Source organism: Xiphophorus hellerii, chromosome 22 (assembly GCF_003331165.1).
Source record: "Xiphophorus hellerii strain 12219 chromosome 22, Xiphophorus_hellerii-4.1, whole genome shotgun sequence".
Lineage (NCBI taxonomy): Eukaryota > Metazoa > Chordata > Actinopteri > Cyprinodontiformes > Poeciliidae > Xiphophorus > Xiphophorus hellerii.
In genome coordinates, this window is record NC_045693.1 from 16,543,535 (window position 1) to 16,563,973 (window position 20,439).

At 39.6% G+C, this 20,439-nt stretch overlaps 1 protein-coding gene across 2 annotated transcripts in view; it reads left to right on the forward strand.

The window, feature by feature from the left end:
- The window catches only part of spock2 (SPARC (osteonectin), cwcv and kazal like domains proteoglycan 2), a 30,185-nt gene continuing 9,746 nt past the window's right edge, over positions 1-20,439 (forward strand). Inside the window, exons 1-3 of one of the 2 annotated variants that reach the window (XM_032553900.1) lie at positions 2-388; positions 16,632-16,640; positions 17,106-17,151. In XM_032553900.1, the coding sequence (XP_032409791.1) occupies positions 200-388; positions 16,632-16,640; positions 17,106-17,151 (244 nt within the window). In that variant the 5' untranslated portion in view covers positions 2-199. Of the gene's footprint in view, positions 389-16,631; positions 16,641-17,105; positions 17,152-20,439 lie in introns of both variants that reach the window. The other variant, XM_032553901.1, reaches the window with a different exon arrangement.

Sequence of the window (20,439 nt, forward strand, 5' to 3'; positions counted from 1 at the left end):
CTCCCTTCCTCACTCCGTCTGCCTCCCTCCCATCTGCAGGAGCATCTTACAGGCTAATCAGGTGGCGCTTTCCGTCCAGCCTCAGCATCCGCCGCCTTCCAGAAGAGGAGAGCCGACAGACGGTGTTGCTTCGTGCGAGGAGGTGTCCTGTGTGCGTGTTTTTCTCCCCCCCCCCCTCCTTCCACCTCTCCGGTAAAACATGGTGGAAATGTCGGATATGGTGTGCCTTCTCGCCCCGCTGCTGATGGTCGCGGGGTCCACCTTGCAGGCGGACGTGAAGAGCGTCCGAGAAGCGGAGAAATCCGGGAATTTCATGGAAGACGAGCAGTGGCTGTCCACCATTTCACAGTACAGCCGCAAGATCAAGCATTGGAATCGCTTCAGAGACGTAAGTGTCGAATGAATGCGGTGTGGATGCGCTGCCATGTTTACTCCCGTCTTTCACACAAACTTGGTTCTTTCTGCAGTTTTGCAGCCAGCCACACTCCTGGATCACGAATAAATGACTATTGAAGAGTTTGATTCAGCTACTGGCATTGTGATTTCTAATTGTCTTGCTTGTTTGGAAGCGAAATGTTTTTTGAGAGAGGAGTATTTGTAGCTTTAAAAAAAATAACTCATCCTAGGGAAATCTGGGTAGTCAAAGTTGGATGTTGTCAGAAAACTTATGAGATATTATAAACACACACCATTCTGCCTCACTCATCCTCTCGCTTCCTGCAATGTTTTTTGTTTGTTTGTTTCTAATAGAAGGCAATTAAGTTGTTGTTTCTGCTTGGCAGTATGGGCCCAAATCATCATACTGCCCCTCGCAGTTAAATTTTCCCCCTCATATGTGGCTCCAGGGATTTCACAAACAAGATAATTTAACAATTAAGACATAGTGCACCTGATTGATTGGTTGACGTGCACACATGCAGCTATTGAACGGACTGATCTGGGTTACTGGAATTGATTAAAGCCTGCAGGCTACGCCTGGTGATAAATTACTGTGTCTATGGACGTATGGATGCACCTCTGCCTCCAGCTCTGTGAAATGATTACTAATGATCCCCAACAGGATCTGGACAGTATATTGCAGCTGGATTAGGTTGCATATGACCGATGCTAATTTGGTTTTAATTGATCCAGAGAGACTGCATGCTGCACGTGAAATGTGTCATTATTGGATTAGAAATAGAAGTAGCAGAGAGTGTGTGAGGATATGCTTAGGATATACTTATTTTTATGCTAGCATGACTGTAGTGTGTCAGTTTAGCTAAAACCTCCTGAAAACGAAGACCTGAAACAAAGAGAGAGGTTTAGATTTACTGTAATTACCTAAAGATTAACACATGTCCCCTGGGACTGCGAGGAAGTAATGAAATTGTGCACATAGGAAGATTAAATTGGAATTACTGTGGGATTATGACTCATTGGGTGCCGATCTATATTTAAACAGTTTTGATCTGAAATGTTCGCCTCACCTGCAATGACCTTCTGAATTCAGCACATCTTGGTTGGTGGTTCAAAGAGAAAAACAGCTATGAATCAATTGAAAGGCAATCACAACTGGAACATGTTCACATTTCATAGGAATTGATTTTGAACAAAAGTTATTATGAGTTAATAATCTTGCAGTGGATAACTCTGTATTTTATTAATTGTTTATTTTAAATTTTGGTCAGCTGGTCTAGGTCTTGAGAAGAGCCACGACCAAAGTGGCTTTTTAAAACAAGTCCAAAAACAAAAATATCACAATGCTTTTTATTATAAACCTTTAAGCTGGAGTCACAACCACAAAAATGGACACAAGAAAAACGAAGAATTATTTATAGGAAATGCAGCTTGGAGACAGGGTAGCACCAATAATCTTCCTGCATGAAACATGTAAGGACAAAAGAACATGTAAGATGTTTCCAGTCAGATTAACGACCTAATTTGCAACAGGATCTTGTCGCACTTGATTTTGCAACATAAAACGGCGCAATATTTCTCATTATACTTAAAGAGGAGCGTCTCTGACATCATACGTCAGTTTGTCACTTCCTGAAATGAGGAAGGCAAGCTGTTATTATGAGCTCCAGTGAGACTGAAGCATTGAAGCTTAATGCTTCAATCAGTTATTTGTTAGAAAAAGGAAACACTGTTCTTATCTTGTCTTGTTCAAGACAAGATAAGAACAGTTAGTAAATACTATGAGAATATCACAACTTGCTGGTTATCTACTTCCAACCTTCTTATAAACGTTAGAAGGGTTTTTCACAATTTATTCCTGATTCTGTATTGCATTTGGTTCAGACTTTGAGACAAAGGAAACCTTTTAGCCTTTTATCATTTTATAAAAATGTACAACTTCAATGTATTGGGACCGACTCAGAACTAGAAAAGTGTAAATACAACAAAATAGGGACTAATTATATCTAAATTTGAAATTCCATGCTGGTTAAAATCTTTAACCAAACATTAAACATCAAGTGTATTTGTGGTTGAAAATATCAGTGAATTTTACTTTTCCACAAAATAGTGCTTAAATCTCATTGCTACGTCACCACTAATTTATAAAAAAGAAGGCAGTGTAAAAATAAATAAAATAATTACTTAGACCACAGAAATGTTTACCTTTCACACCATTTATATTTATATCGGGCAGTAATTCTGAAAGGAAACACTTCTTTTCTTCAGACATGTTTCACACAGGACCCATACTGGTGGTGCACAGCCTCTTCCCTTCATTAGCTGCGTAAGTATCAGTGTCTGTGTAAATAACGGTCCAGTGCAAACATGGCAATGGTTTAAAGGGTCTTAAAATAGCTTTTGTATAAACCAAGATTGAGGCTGTGTTAAGACAGCAGACTGTTTTAAGGGGTTAGCTTCAGATCCCTGGTCCAACTAATCTGGATTTATACTAAGCAAAGAAATCAGACCAGTTATCTACTGCAGGCATGACATTAACCTCTTATAAGGTTTAACTGAGCCTCTGAAACCAAATTTAACCCTTTAAAAACTTTCCTTTCACCACAAAGATGTCACCTGCTCTGCTTCCCCCTGTGTCTTGAGTTTCTCAACAACACAAGCAACCCTGACAGCTATCACTTTCATGACCGGCACAGTTTCAACGCGCGCATTCAGATGTTTACGGATATGTGATCACCACTAATACTTACGCAAGCGTATAAACAAGATTTTGACGTCTGTGCAGTAAAGAGTGGTGGCGTCTCTGGTGATCATAAAGATAACAGGGAAAAACATCAGAGAAGCGAGGCGCTAAACCTCCTGCGGGAATCGCGGATGGAAACCACTTTGATTTCAGCTGGCTGCTGTAGCAACAGCTTCCCCTGCACTGAGATGGAGGATAGATCCCTGGGAGTTTGATGACTCTATCCCCTTAACCAGCTTCGCTTTAGGGAGGGAACGAGAGAAAGAAAATAAAAAGCATCCTTTTGGTTAAGTTTCTCGAAATCATTAAAACTGTGAACTTCCGCCGCTGAAATTACACCGCTTGTATCATTATTCTTAATGAGCAGTGCCTAGCAGTAAATGTAATGAACCTTTAATTGGCTGTGCTACATCTTGGCCTTTGAGCTAAAAAAAAAAAAAAGAATCAGAAAATAACTAGTTTAAGCTTATGGGTGTGTGTTGATGTGCAAATTACTGCCAATGACACAAATATAAAGAAATAAATTGATGCTGATGCACATATTCCTCTGAGATATTAGAGCTGGAATATTACAGATCCAAGTCAAGGAAGCAATAATCAAAAGCCGCACAACAAGAGAAGCTCTGCCACTCCATCCTTTCACATGTATGCACTCAGATAAACACAAACACACAGCACCGGCTGCAGACTGTGTGCAGGGCGCACTGTAAATATTTCATATTTATTCTTCCGCGGGATGTAAAAGCAGAATCGGGATAAGAGGCTCTTTCGCTTCAAGTAAAAAACAGCTCCCACGCTCCGATGCAATTTATTTCACAGGAAGACAAGGCGATTAAATTTAACAGTAACAGTCAACAAATAATAAAGGGGGGATACCTTCAATCCTTTAATCTGACAGGTGCACTCAACATTTCATTCCACTAATGCACTAAATCCTAAGGAAAAAAAAGAAAAGATAAACCGGGCAACAGGAAAGACGGCTGTGGGAAATGAATGCAAATCTACGACTTTATTTTATACACAATAACATCATTAGTGTCAGTTTGAGTTTAAGTAACAGTAACAGTGATGTATGGTCATTTATTCTGTTTTTCCAGCATTGCACGCCTGGAACCAAATGTTGTTTTATTTATTTACTGATGATGGCCACAAATTGTGTTTTTTCTTTGACACTCAGCGCAGTTTTTCAGCGCAGTGCATTTAGGCTGTGAGATTTCTTTTAGTCTTTCTAAATTAGAAGTGAGTTCCCTCAAGGCTAGCGCAAGTCCCACAGTAAGCTTGAAGGATGAAAGATGAAGGATGAATTCTTCTTTTTCTTTGATAACAAACCTTTACTGTGTTGGTTACTTAAATACATGTACAAATGAATATACACATATATCACCTAGGCAACTCCATTGATTTTCCATTGCCTTACAAGTCTTGTAAAGGTGTGTGCTGTCCAGGAGCAAAAATCAATATGAGATATATTTTCATTAGAACAATGTAATACATCCAGCCTTCCTGTTATCTGCTGAAATCTGATTCTCTTTTCTGGTTGCCTGGTTGAGCAGCACATATCCTCTGCTTACAGCACAGTCTCCTGTCCATGAGTTTATAACAAGTTTTCTGTTTCCTCTGGCTTCATTTTTAAATCCGTCAGTACTTAAACTTATCTTTGAATCTTCTCTCAGTACCGACTTCCACACCATTGTTGTTACAACAACCTGTTAGCATGAAGGTATGGTGCATTCACTGACTGGACAAGCATGGACTTTTAAGCAATAGGACATGTCAAGTGTGAAATAGGCCAATTCCTGTCATCATCCAATTTCTCGATTCTTATAAAATGTAAAAATAGTTCTTTTAAAATTAAAAACATGTAATATTTGCAACTAACAAATCAAACCAAATTTTCTTATTTTTCTGTAAACTTATAAGAAAAAGTTTACAGAAAAAATGAAGGAACAAATGCAGATTCATCCAGAATCTCCCTGGAGATCAAGGGAGGGTAATCAAAACAATATGCTGCCTCACCTGGTTTAGTTTTGGTCCTGGGAATACTGGACCAGAACTGAGGGCTCGTCATGGTTCATACCCGAGAAGCAACTCAGAAATATTTTTAAGCACATGACGGCTCAGTACCCTAAAGCCGATGACCTGGTTTTTAACATTTATCAAACAAGAAGCCAGCAAATATTTAAGGGCTGGTGTGATGTGATCCATTTTCTGGTGTCGGTTCTCTCTGACAGAAGCCTTTTGGATGAGCTGCAGATTGTCATACAAAGACCATTAAAGACAACATTACGGTAAAATTAAGTACACTGAAGATAGGCCGTTGTTTTTACCGTAATAATTCTCCGGATCTAAGATTAAACCACAAATCGAGTGCAATCAAAAGAACGCTCATTATACGCGACATGCTAGATTGTGCAGGTCATCTTTACTTTCACACATCACACATGCCAGCACAGAGACATCCAAAAGGGTTTGGTGCCATCTGGGTGTGTTTGTTAAATCCTTATCCTGAAAAGGCACACCCCAGCAGTCAGGCGGCCAGGAAGCATCCAGCACTGAGCCTTCCTGCACCTGTTCTCCATTCAGGTTTGTTGTTAATGAGCAGTAAATCCTTTGTGCCTAAATACAAAAACATCAGACCCCTCATCAGTGTCAGTGGGCTCAGTGTGCAAAGAGGTGGCAGTAGCTGAAGCTTTTAACAGTTATGAATAATATGTGATATTTGTTTGGTTTACATTTCGATAACGTTTTTTAAATGTTTTTACCTTTGCAATATTTTTTTACTCTTCTTGCCTATCATTTGCATTTACTGGCATTAGGCCTTCATAAACCTCTGTATATATGTTCATCACAGTGTTTTATCATTACACTACAGTGTACAAAGCATAATTGTGGATAATGGCATCTGCAGCAACAGAGCCAAATACTCCATTAAAGACAAACTGTAGTAGCAGTAAATTATCAGCAATGGAGCCCAGTCTGGCTGAGCCACCCAGCGTTCCCTGATGTTCAACCAGACTCCCTCAGATGCATTAATAACATGGGTGATGATAACAGCTTATCTGAAACCCATTAGTCTTCCTAGCCATGCTTTCGCCCTGGCCATGAGTCACTCCTTATCATATTCCAGGTTCTTATTTCGGCCTCGAACATCCAGAAACTCTGCAGCAAAGGCAGATGGACTGCATCATAATTGAGGCCTACTGTTCGGGCATGGGTGGTCCGTTCAGCACTGTTCAGGGCTTGAAATGACTAGCGGTGGCTCTGTGGGGTGTCTTGGCTGGGTAGGAGGGGTGTAGCAGGGCTGTGATCGCACTGAAGACCAAAGAGACACAGTCTTTCATTAGGAGTTAAACCACAGCTGAAGGCACAGGCGTTGTAAAGACAGGCCAGTTATTTTAAATTAGCTGGTAGATCCAAATTGATGTTCTGAACATCATACATTTATCAGATTGGTGTGTCATTTCTTTTTGTATGCAAACATAAGGATAACTGCAAAAGTGTAAACAACACAAAACGTGCATAGCTGTGAAGTGAAAGGAAAACAATGCATGTTTTGTGTATATGTAAAACGTAGCATTTATTTGTATTCTGCTCATGCAGAGGTTAAGGAGGGGGTACAGACAACACATGGCAGAGGGTTCTCTGGTGAGGTCAGACAAAAACTGAAGTTTCTGCCCAACATATAAAATTGAAGAGCCTTGTTATTCCACCAAATATTGATTTCTGAACTCTTCCTGAGTTAAAACATTAGTATTGTTGTTTCTAAAAGAACATGAACTTGTTTTCTTTGCATTATTTTAGGTGTGAAAGCATTGTATCTTTTTTGTGATTTTGACCATTTCTCATTTTCTGCAAATAAATAAAAACATTTTTGCTTGGAATTTCAGAGACATGTTGTCAGTAGTTCATAGAATTAAAGAACAATGTTCATTTTACTCAAACATATACCTTTAAAGAGTGGAATCAGAGAAACTGATAATTTTGCAGTGGTCTCTACATTTTTTCCAGAGCTGTATATTGCTGTGTTGTCTAAATCACTTTTAGTACACCGCTATAATTTACAGTTGGACTGCAATATCAGTTGTACAAAATATGGCATCAATTGAATTGACAACTAAATGTGCGTTGCCTCGGTTGCATTAATGTGATTTCTGATTGAAATTTTGTTTTAGATTCTTGCATATACTGTAGAAGTGAACATTGAACAAGTAGCAAGTGGCAATAATCAATCAGAATTCACCTTAATCTCCATCTTGTTCATTCAAAACATAACTTCTGCTGTTTATTGGATATTTACATGAATAAAGGTGGAGTACAAAAAAACTAGGCTGAACAACAAAATATTTTAGTCAGATTAAGTATTTATAATAGTAATAATTTACTGAATTTCTAGTGTTTTCAATGAAAACCACTAGAAAATGTAAAAGTACTACACACTATAAAGTAAAATACATTAAAGTCTCTTAAAGAGGAAATGTTTTCTAAAGTCTAAACTACACTGATCTACATATATTACTATGTAGGAGTTTTGTTTTGCATTATTAGCTCTGATCAATAGAAAGTGTTCATTTGTAAACAACTTTCATGACAGCTCTAGTTCTTTCTAGCCACTGTTGGTTTGAGGGTCTTTATGTCCTCTCATGCTGTGGGACAGCTTTGTTTATCAATATTAAAACTCTAATGTAATTTTAATGGAGTTGGAGGTGTTATGCAGATTTAAATTAAGGATATTAAACCAGACATGGCAGTAGGTCCCATAAGATCTTTAGCCACAGTGGTTGTCTCTACCATTACCGATGTTTGGCCCGAAGCAGCCTGACTAACAACCAGTGTGAGTTCAGATTCTGGAGCTTCAGTTGTTGATGCAAAAGGTTTTGATCAAATAACAGCAGAAACCCAGTTGTTCGGGCCTCAGGGAGAACCCTTGCTAGCAATGTGTTAACAGTAATAAAACTCAGGAAAAAACAAGTTAGACACACGCACATAGCAACTCTGCATATATATTTTATATATGGCAACAGCAGAAAGTATTCATCTTCCTTAAGGTTACGATTCCTTAACCTTTTCAGATTTACTTCCATTTCAGGCTCATTCTAAAACACATTTGAGGATTTTTCCCTAAGATATACACACTGTTCTTCCATGAGACAGAAACAGCCGTGCACATTTCATTTTGCCCAGCTTGTGAACTCAGTATTTTATAAGCATTTGCACCCATGGTATAATATTTTGTTGAAGCATTGTCTAATGTCTTCTTGGTTATGTTTTTCCCAGTTTGGCACATCTGTTTTGGGGCGTACTTTTCACCTGTTTTTTTTCTAAAGATCCTTTTAAGCTCAGTCAGATTGGCATGGCAGCACGGGAAGACGGCCACTTGCCAAAGTGGATTTAAGTCCGGCTTCTGGCTGGGCAGCTCAAGGACATTCACAGTTTGCTTCTGAAGTCACTCCCTTCTTGTCTTGGCTGGGTCAGGTCATCAAATATAATGCATCTGTGAAAGCATGAAAGCATGACAAAGTTTTTCAATGAAAGCTGGGTAGATCACCACAGTCACAAATAGAGAACAATAGAGAGCTGCAGGATTAAGTCCAGATTGAAATGTGTCAGTTACATCTACCTATAGATGTTTAATGATGTCTAAATGTTGGACAGAAAGATAGCCCGGGTTGATCAAATGCTCTAAGAAAGCCAGACTTTCAGCATCTTTTGTCAGGATCTGTGTTTTCTGTGTTCATTTAGAGTGTTTTGTGTCCTTGAGTCTCTTCGTTGTCCTGTCCTCCCCTTGATTGTTCCCAGGTGTGTCTCGTTCTGTGATTACCCTCCCGTGTATTTAACTCCACCTGTGTTCCTTGTTCCTCGTCGGGTCCTCGTCAATGTTGAGTCTAGTTGTCGTTGTTCAGTCTAGTCGTAGTCAGTGTTTCCTTGTGCCTGCTGCTTGTTGCTGGACTTATTCACCATTAAATCATCATTTCCATCATACCTGGGTCCGCTGCGTCTGCCTCACCACTCTCACCACCCGCACCTCATGACATCTTTGACTAAGCTAAATTTAGGGCAAAAAGAAAGTGTTTTTCTGAGCTAAAACAAGACAAGGAACGGCCAACCTTAAATAGGCATAAACGGGAACCAAGGACATCCAGTGTTGGGATTTTATTAAAATGTGTTGGTGTTTGTGGATTCTTTGCGTTGTTATCCGCCCAAATTCCACCAGTATCTCAATGAATGTCATTCCCAGTCTGCTGTTCCTCTGAAGGAGCCAAATTTAGCCCTCTTAGCGTGGTTCTATTTGTGCCTCTTATTCAGATACCTTCTTTTAGCCGCTTCTCCCTCAAATCACGGGGCCCGATTCTCATCCTTCTCGTATCGCTCACCTAGGCAACTCCATTGATTTTCCATTGCCGTACAAGTCTTGTTTTCCATCGAGCCTGGTGTCTCCAGTGGAGTGTGAAGGGTCTTGCTGTTTGTACCTGATTCTCTTGTGAGTTGCAGACTGTTTTCTTATTCCCCACAGGGGCCCTGAGGGGCACAAGGGCCACTGTTATTTATAGACAGTGAGTACAGGGCCTGCCTCAGTGCACAGACATTTTGTGGGACAAGTGGAATTTTTGTGTCTCTTTCTGCGTGTTTGTGTGGTCTGCAAATCAGCAAGGTCAAAAAAAGTATCTCAAAATCCATAACGGGGCCAACATGGAGACAACCGTGCATGTACAGACTCGCTCTTGGCCAACTGCATGTTTCTTTTGATTCTGTGAGAAAAGATTTGAGCGCTTGAAAACACAGAGGGAACATATAAAGCCCAGTGAAGCCTTAGGAGACCAGACTGAAATCAGAGAAGCATTTAGGTACCGACAACCACATCACCATGTTGCCTGAGGTCTGATGTCGACACAATAACTGCTCGTGTTTTCCAGGACCAGGCAAACATTTAAGGTACCTCCTTAAATCCAGCTGACCGAGACGGTGATGGAGAGGGAGGATATAGAATCCCTAAACCATCTGAATACCTTTATATCAGTAACTGACGTATGCCTATTTGATCCTCAGCTTAAAGTATGTTAGTTTTTTTAGGCATTTAGATTAAAATGATTCATATTTTCCTACCACACTTGCTGGTGACCTTGGTGATAAAACTTTATAAAACCCTATTTTTGCTCTCAAGGACTGGAAGTATTTAGTCTAATATATTTGAAATATTTGTTCTGCAATACATGAACACGTTTTCCAGACCACTTGGAGACAAACAGGCCCGCAGCATGACAGATCCTCCATCATGAAGCATGAAGGGCTTTTCTGCATCTTCCTCCATTGTTTTACACCAGATGCACCTGTGAGTGTTTATTCCTGAAAAGTTCAACCTAAGCCTCATCCGATCAAACTGCATTGTTTTACTTAAAACCACACTGGAGTTTAACAAAATTAATTCATCTAAGTTTGTAATGTGAGGTCAGAAAAATGTTTTTCTTTATAGCTTCACTCCCAAAACAACCAATTAGCATGCAGATATCTTCTAATGCGTGTTACGGTGACTTGGTGACCCCAAGATGCCACTTTTTGATGCGTTTCTCCAGTTGTGAGAGGGTTGGAGATTTATTTTATAATATTGTTCCTCGTCCAGCCAAATGGCCAAAGGTTAATAGAAATGGACCTCTGTTTTCCATCACATGGAATGTTCTCTATGGACCTTGTGAGCAATCACAGACATATTCATGCCTGTTTGGGAGAGCGATGATGTAATAATAACAGAAGAAGAAAAGAACTTAGAAGAAAGAAGAAATTAATTTCTCATGAGAATTATCAATTGAGTTTGTGTGTCCTTGTCCCTGAACATTAAATCATCCATGTTGGTAAAAAAGCACATTTATCCTTAAAAATAGTTCTTTATGAAATTGCCTGTTGTATGACCTGTCATTCTTTTTTCAGTCATATTTGGCGCCACCCGCTGTCCGGGAGTGTTATTACCAACTCACTCAGAAACTGTAACTGTCGGGACGAAACAAAATCCCAGTCATTCAATATTTCCAGTCAAACATACAGCAGAGTGTTGCCTAGGTTATAAAATAAAGCACAAATAAAGTAAAGTACAAATCTTACAATACATCTGCGAAACTTTTTTAATTGTTAGGGTTCCCATTAAGTGTTTCACTGGTGGACAAAAATGTTTCAAAAAATTAAAAAATTTATTCAAAAGTGGTCACATTATTCAAGATTGTTCCATTTTAGACATTTTTTTAATATTATAGGAGAGGAAAAATAACATAAGCATACAAGATTAAAAATTTAATTGCTCTTGTCGAGAACTTGAGTTCACATGAAAACAGTAGGAGTTTTGTTGCCTTCACTCTCATTTTAAGTATTCATCAGTTCCCAGAATGCTCTCACCTCTGCTTCACCTTTTATTTACCCATCACTCAAAGCTGTCTTGTATAACCCGCTCCTCCATCCCCTCATCATTTCATGCTTATGCGCTGTGATCGCGAAGCATCCTCTTAGAGTCCTCTTGCGTGCAGGAATAAGGAGGTTTGTGTCTCATGCCCTGCAGCTCAGTGCGCACTGAAGATAAGAGAATGTATGGAATGAGAATATTGGTGAGGGAGGGAGCTTTGTTTCATCTCTGCCATGCTCTGTGTGACACCAAGTCAGAGAAGCTGTGAACAGCTAGTGAGTGCTTATGAAAAACGCTAGGTGGGAGGAATTGAGTGATGTTGAATGCAGTATTATATATTATAGTGCCGACAACCTCCTAGTGGCTTTCTGTTTTTCTTTAAATAATGAACTGTATATTTTGTTTGCGAGTCATTTAATCCAGCTACCTGAAATACTAACTTGGCAGATTTTTGTTTTATGAATGTTGATTTAAGTAAAATAAATGAAATGCTTAGTCGTATGGTTTCAAAAGTCCCGTATGTTTAGTTGATGTTTTGAAGATGCATCAGTACCACCTGAAGAATATTAATTTGTATACAAAAAGTGTCTTGATCAATAAAAAGAAGATAAAAATCATAAAATGTATCACTAAAACCAGAGGATTTTAATTGTTGGAAGGTGATGAACACAGAAGGTCTGTGGAACTGCCTGGACTTTTGTCTGATTAGAAAAAGATAATTTTGAGATTTGTGCCCCACACTTTCGGTACCACTGGTGCAGAAGATAGTGTTCTGCAATTTTCAAGAGCCAAAAACTCAAGAGTTAAGATTAAGATTTACAAAAGTAGCATGGCAGTAAAATGTGGTCAAACAGGTGCTGGCTGACAGAAACTTTAGCCGTACCTTCAGGTTTACTTTTGCTTGTCTGGTTATGGGAACTTTATGCCTTCATTGTTTACAGAATATTAGTAATTTTAGTCTTCCTCTACTTTACCTGTGTGATGTTCACATACTTAGTTTTAAGTTGTTGCCTGTATGGTTTTGCAGCACAATTAACGTGGAGTTTATGGTATATTGTTCCAGAGGGTTCATGACATTACGTTTTTAAAGAAATACTGCAGGCTTGACTGACAACTGTTTAACAAGATCCTAAATATTGTGCTGAACAAGACAATACAAGTTTGCATGAACATTCAAATGTATCCTTCTAATTCACAGATACAAGACGACTTCTGCTGTTTGTTATCAGCTGAACAAAACTTAGGAATATATGTAGCTTATGCTACAGAGAGAAACACACAGCATCATTTGCTTTTCTTGCTACATGTCCTTCTGACCGCCTTTCGCAGTCAGTCACACAACTGTGAGCTGAACACGCAAACTCGGTTCCTCCCGAGACCGAGTTAAGACCAGCTTCTGTCTTTGGTGATTCAGTCAAACGATGGCACGGTTTGGGAGACAGGGAATGTTGGTTAATAAACTATTCCATCAGGCTTCATTGCAGTCTCTTTTTCCCACATTCGGTCAGTTGTGTGTTGTCAGAAAGTAGGAACGAAAGCGCTTCGCTGGGAATCCAGCTGCATTATGAAAAGCTGCATGAGAACACAGAGTGTGGGACAGAAGCAAAGTGATGTTACAGCTAACGCTGACTGACAGAAGGAAGGATGGAACCACTCAGGGTTACATAAAGCTTTCAAAATGATTATAATCCTAAATATTGTGTAAATTGCTCAGTATTTTTAGAGTGGAAAGACCAAGGTATGAAATCTTTTGGACAAGGACAGTATTTGTTTTTAATCCTAGTAAGGTTGGAAATACTTTTACAAATACGATTACAAACCCTTATGCTTGTGTTGTCTTCTCACGGCCACACATAAAATAAAACAAAGCATAAATCGCATCGCCGCCTGGGATTCTTCAAACGTTGTTTTCCCGGTTGAGATTTTTGATTGTGGCTAATGAATCCACTAAAGGACAATATTACAGTAATTGCTAGAAAAGGTTGAGTAGGAACCTTCATCTGGTAACAGCAGTTTGCTACAGAAGAGGGTTATTACTGTGTCCTTTGGTGCTGATGACGCAGCGGCGCGCTATGCACAAACCCCTCTGGTGAACACAGGCTGCAGCTGACAGCTGACATTTGCTGAGAAATGCCTGTCAGCAACACAAGCGGTTTGTCAAACAGACCCACAAAGTCGTATGCTCACATTTCAGCCACCTGACTGTTTGTTCTTTTGTCCTGCAGCTGAACAGACACAGTTTCTGTCTGTCAAAACCTTGCTTTGGTCTGAGTTTGTATGTTTTTCATCACAAAGCTTGGGATTCTCCGTCAGTCAGTATTTTGGCACTTTGTTAGAGATGCTAAGCTTCTCGGTTTCCTGCGATCTTATCAGCTTGATCCTACGGCTCCCGGACATAGCTCAGTGTTTTTATCTCTCCTTTAATCACTTCCTTTAATCACTTCAGTGTTAAACCTAGCTGTCTTTCGCGCCTGCATTTCAGTCTGTGAAGATACACGCGGTGTAACCTCTCCATTGTGTCACCTCTCTCCATGCGTCAAGCTCACTCTCGGTGTTCAGCTTCAGGGAGAATTTATTTCTTCCCCAAATACATTTTGTGCTGCCTCTCTTTTATAAAATCATTGATTTTCAGTCTTGTCAGTGCTGCAGGATGGTTTCCTTATCTGTGCTGGCAGGAGCACAAATACAGAAAGGTTGCTAAATAACGCAGGAGCCGCGGCATCGATAAAGGAGGCAGGGGAGGCATCAGATTAACGGCCAGGTCGTAAACTGTTTGAGGTCTCACCCGGCTGTAATGCTGGCCTCCGTCAGAGCCGACAAGGTTGAACAACATAGCTGACAATCACTCATGTAGCTCAGCCGACAAAGACAGCTCACTGCAGGTGTATGTTTTGGTGATAAAAAGGACTGCAGGAAGTGGAGGATACACTTTATACCCCTGGATGTCTTTCACGTACCACAAACATTTATGTATCCTGGGATTTTATGTGATTGATCGACGCTGTGGAGTGAAAGGAACACGAGACGTGGTTTTTTCTAAATGTTTACAAGGAAGAACATGGAAAGTGTGACACACATTTATATCTTTTTTTTTTTTCCTTTTTTTTCCTCCGAAGAGTTTTTGCGGCGCTAGTGGCTCGTATTTTTTGCTACAGTTGGCAGACAGGAAAGAGGGCGAGGACATGCGGCAAAGGTCGCCGGGACCGGGAGTCGAACCCGCGACGTCCGCGTCGAGGACTGAGGCCTCCAAACGTGGGGCGTGCTAACCACCTGTTCCACCACAGCACGCCCCCGACACACATTTATATCTAACCCTCTTCATTCCCAATCAACTTCCTTCAGAAGTCACCCAGTCTATAAGAATACCCCCTTTCTAATATCAGTAAATATACATCTTGTCTTTGTCTGTCAGAGAACATTAGTGGACTTCCAGCATCATGAAGACAAAAGGAACAGAGCAGATAGATCATGGATAAAGATTTGGTTAAAAAATAATGTAGAATTAGATCAAAAAACCATATCTCAACCTTTGAACATCTTGCAGAATACTACTCAGTCCATTACCTTAAAATGGGAGGATGTTACAAGCACAACTTTACTGGCAGACTAGGCAAGAAGAATATTAATCAACGGCCAAGAGACACATGGAAACAGTGGGAAAGCTGAGATTCACACCTCAAGTGGGAGAATCTGTTGACAGGAAAACTATTAGTTGTACACAAATCTGGGTTTTGCGAAAGAGCAGCAAGAGGAAAGAAGTCACTTTTGCACTTTCCCACCATCCATGAAGGGGACACAGCAAACATGGTGGAATGTGGTCCTGCTCAGTTGAAACCATACTTTGTCTGAACCGTACTTGTGACTGATCCTGAAAACACTATCTCCACAGTGAAACATGGTGGTGGTAGTATCGTTGGAAAGGGAAGCTGCTCAAAGTGGATAGAAAGCTAAACACATGGCAATTGTAAAGAAAATCTGATAGAGGCTGCAAAACACTTGAGATAAGAGGAAGCCTTCTAGAAAGGCAACGGCACAAAGCACACAGCAAGAACAATTCTAGATCTGAATATATATATATATATACTGTATGTGTTGGAGTGGCCCAGTCAACATCTAGACCTAAATCCAAATTAAAATTAGTGGCAAAACTTGAAATTAGTTTCTCACAAATCATCTTCATCCAATCTGATTGGGCTTCAGCTGTTTTTTCAAATAATGATTAAAAAATGTTTGTAGCTGTGTCACTCTAGTTGCAATGAAAATTAGGTTTACTAAGTGTTAACTTTGGGGACCTAAATACGAGCACAGTTTCTAGATTTGCATTTGCTGCAGTATCTTCTATTGATCTACAGCATAAAAATCCCACAACAACAAATAGAAGTTTGTGGTTGGAAGAAAACTAACTTGGTAAAGTACAAAAGGTGTGAATACTTCCATAATGCACCTTAAGTAAGGCTTAAGTCCATGTTTGTGTGCAAATATAAAAAGTCGTGGCTGCGATCCCTGCTTCAATGAAGGCTGTTTATTTCACGTTTGGGAATAATCGCCTGCTGAGGAGCCGCTGGCTCTTGCTTCCGGTGCAGTAAATGTTTATAGTGATGAGTAAGTCATCGCTTAAGGATTGCTTGTGTGGCTAAACAGGAAATATTTTGAAATGACTCATGTTTGTATCATATCAGATGCGGCAATATGCACTAAAAGCTTTACATATGCAGCCTAGCCTGAGGGAGTTGTTTGATCTAAAGCAGATCTAATCATGTGAGCTTTAACACGTTTGCAAATGTGGGTGTTTTGAGATTTTGGTGTGAATGATTTTTCTAGGCTTCTTCCAGACTGAAATAACTGCTAACCCATGTTTTTATTCACATCTGACTGATAGTAGTACGAGTCTTATGATAAGGAATGTCCTTATAGGTTAACTTATTTTTTTTTTTTTGCATTTTTCTTGCCTTTTTGACAGATTTAAATTACACAGAAGGAACACATTGTGTGTTTCCATCATCAAACTGTAATATCACTGAATGCAGCTTTATACCTGAACTTGAAATTCATTTTTTTCTCTTTACTGAAACTGACTCTTTTTCTCTCTTTTTGCTCTCGTTTCACCAGGAGGTTGAGGTCAGTTGTCTTTCCTTTTATCTACTGCTTTTTTACAATTCTTCTCTCCATTCATTGTCTTTTACTATAAGTTTGTGTGTCATTTATTTTTTCCCCTTCACCTGTCTCCTGCAATTTAATTAGAACGAATAATGTTCTAATTAAAATGCGGGAGGTGGGGGGGGGAGGGGAGAGAAGTCCAGTTAAAAGACAAGTTCCCAATAATGGCATATTTCCCACTTATCAGCAGATTTGTTAAACTTATTTACATAAAACATGGAGAGCAGAATGTACCTGTTTTATTCGACTGATAGTCACTTATCACGCCAGCCTTCACATCATAGTCGGTGTGCAGTGATAAAAGAAATCACATTTCCTTCACTGTGTGATGCTCGGATGTGATATCTTTCAAACTACCTGCGACACTTTGTTGTTTTTCCTTGCAGCTGCTAAAAACACCACTTTCTTTTATCAATGTTTCTGCAGGATGATTATGTGCGAACCTGGGATGAAAATCAAGGCTCTAACGACAGTAAGTCTCACACTCCCTGTGTTGTCTGAATGTGTGGTTATTTTAGTTTCTGAAAGCAAACAAGGAGCTTTTGTTAGCAGTATTGTAGCAAAGTTTCAACAACCAGCTGCAACAACCAGCCATATCAGTCTTTTTTTTGACATAATTATTTAGGGATGGCCAGGTTGACCGTTGCTCACTCAGTGATGACCAACAACTGATTAGTGCCAGAGCCACATCTGCATTTTCCAAATAATTCATTATTTTTCTTCAAATGAATGAATATGGTTGGTGGCAGCACATATCACTGCTGCCACCAACTGTTTTGGAGTGGAATTGCTTGTACTGGAGATTGGTTATTCCCAGAGGGGGAACAAACAATCACTAAGCAGGGGTGGCCAAGACATTTTTTCACTTCTTTCAAAAAAAAATCGACGTTTTTTATTTTAGTTTCTCCTAACCTGTGAAATAAATTTAATGGATGGTAATATTATGCATTAGCTTTAAGTGTATGTCTAAGCCGTTGTTTATCCGTATAATTTAATACAAAGCCTTGATAAGTCTAAGAGATGCATTAAAGAAATTGAAAGGTACACACAAGGCAAAGCCAGATTTTCCTCCATTTGAGAGCTCAACATTAGCTATGTAGTGAGAGGCAATTTTCATAAAAACAACTCCTCTGAAAAATGTTAGTGTTCTGCTTTATTTGTACGAGTGATTTGGCCTCCAGTGATAACAGAATTGCCTTAACTTCAACCTAGCAGCACCTCTTTCTGTTTCCTCCGACTATTTTTTTTTTTGTCTCTGCTGTCTGCGGTCACCTTCCCAACTCCTGCAGCTACTGCGGCCCTAATTGAGTTCCCGCAAAGCAAAGTGCTGACACAGTGTTGAGTTGTCAGCTATTGTTGTCTTTTGTTGGGCGATTTGCAGCTTAAGTGGAGTCAGCTGAAGAGCAGAGTACATTAGCACAATTTCCAAGAGCTTTAATGAAAGACTAATTATACTTCATCATAAAAAGCTTGACAGAGAGGTGGCGAAATAAGATGAGAGGGTGGAAGTTAATGTACTTTGATTTATTGTTCAAGGGAGGATATCTGTATTAGGCCTGCTAAATATAAGACAACAGTCTTTCTTTCCAATGCTTGCAAATAATTTCTTAGTCACATTTTTTTTTTCTTCCATTTACCCAAATTGCTCTCACTGAGCATATCCAAGTTAGCACAACAGGGCAGCAGTTTAACTCCTTTCGTGTTTTAACATTAGCATCGTAAACAGCCACTTCATGAGGCAAACTTTATTTACATAAGAAATAGAGCATGTTTTTAATATTACGAGGTCTCATTAAAAATTATGTTGCAAAAAAAAAAAATTGTTGGAACTTCTTTATTTTGACCTGTGTCTATGTCAAATATTGCAATATTTGGCTTGTTTTGATGTCATTAAGCATCGGAGTTCACTTTAATTACCAGCTGTTTGGTTTCACAGCCAACCGAACTGTCACTGATCAGAATTCATCAAGTAACGTTGTAAGGATTAGTTGCGCTTCAGAAAGGAGGATTTCTACTTTGATTTTCTGCAGTTTCAAGCCTTTAATCTACTTCCCTTCCTCACTTTTGATGGGACTCTTCTACCTCCCACCATTGATCTGCCTTCCTTTATGAGTGGCCTAATGAAGCGCAGAAGTGAAAAGAGATTTGTCCCGTTGAGACATCCCTAAATCAGTGTGATGTCTTTACTCCGGAGCGCTGCGCCTGCGGGCGTCATTTCTCAGCCAGCCGTCCATGCACAGGAAGGCAGAGCTTCAGAACTGTCAACACTCCTTACACTCAGAGTTAGGAAGCCAACGCAGGCAACAGGCTGACGTTCGAATTTGCATTCAGACGCGGCAGCAGCTGACTGCTCTTAAGTCAGCAGTGTGCTGAGCGAGAAAGATGTCAGGGTAATTTGGAGCTGATTTCTGCAGTTGATTCATCAATCTAGCTGCTGATTGAATCACCCCGCTCTTAAGACAGCAAACACTGCAGCCGGGGAGCTTGTAATTTAGACTTCTAAGAGCAAACAAGTGCGCACATACACCCACAATAGCAGTCCAAGGCTTGCACACAGCTCGCGGAAGGGAGTCATCCTTCAAGACTTTCCAGTTTACATCGGATCCTTAAACACGGATATCAGAAGGCCCAATGAATGGTGAATAGACACTTTGTGGCAAATCATTGACTTCAGATCAATGGCAGACAGTAAGAAGATAGTAAAACGCGCTGAGTGCACACTCTAAGGTTTGGAGTTTAACACCTCTTGAGGCTTTTGATAGATTATTGGTGACATGGTGCACAGACACTGATGCTACTAGGTTGCTAACAAGGTCCTGCATTTCTGCATCAGATGAAGCACCAGCAGTTCAAATGTTTTTTGTTGGAAAAAAAATTCTACTATTTTTGAAAACAAGTTAAGAATAACCTCTCAGCTGTCACACATCTCAAAAGATGTCTGGAATCACTTCACATCCTGCCTTTTCTTTTGCTACTCGTGAGGTTGCAAATGGAACGGCTTCAAATTAAACCCAGTGTACCTTTTTTTTTTTTTTTTTAGGTTTTTATCATCCATCTTATTGGGACTGATTTAATTGCTTCAGTATTTCATTAATGCTTCACCATCTTTTTCAAAATCTGAAAAGAGTGATGAGCATTTATAATGAACCCCCTGAAAAAATCTTTAACCAATTACCATCAGAAATCACCTAATAAGTAACTAGAGTCTGGATGTCATTTAAGCTCAGTTTAAATATGGCTGTCTTGTAAAGATCTCAAAGATTTGCCAGACTAGTAGAACATTAGTGGGCTTTACAAATCTGGTTTTTATAGAAAAGCAAAAGCCATTGTTGTAAGAAAGTCATATAAAATCCTGTTTCTCTGGTCAGATGAGTTTTACATTTAAGCCTACAAGCAAATGTGATGTATGATAGGAAACAACATCCTCTTTACTGTGAAGTGAGCTGTGAAGTAATGTGACAGTCTTTTGGCAGAACTGAACACTAGGCTGTCTTGGAAATAAAAGAGTTCAAAGCTGCACAAGACTTAGACTTTAGGTTCTCCTTCATGCATAAAAACAACCATAAATATTCATTCTAGAGCTAAAGTGGAACGGTTTAGATCTCAGTCCTGGTCTTCAGGGCCTACTGTCCTCTATGTTTTCGGTATTTCCCTGCTGCACACCTGACTTAAATGAATACATGATTAGAAAGTTTCTGCAGCAACTGATCACATGAAAATGCAACCGTTTGAATCACAAATCAAAACTGACAATCTCAAT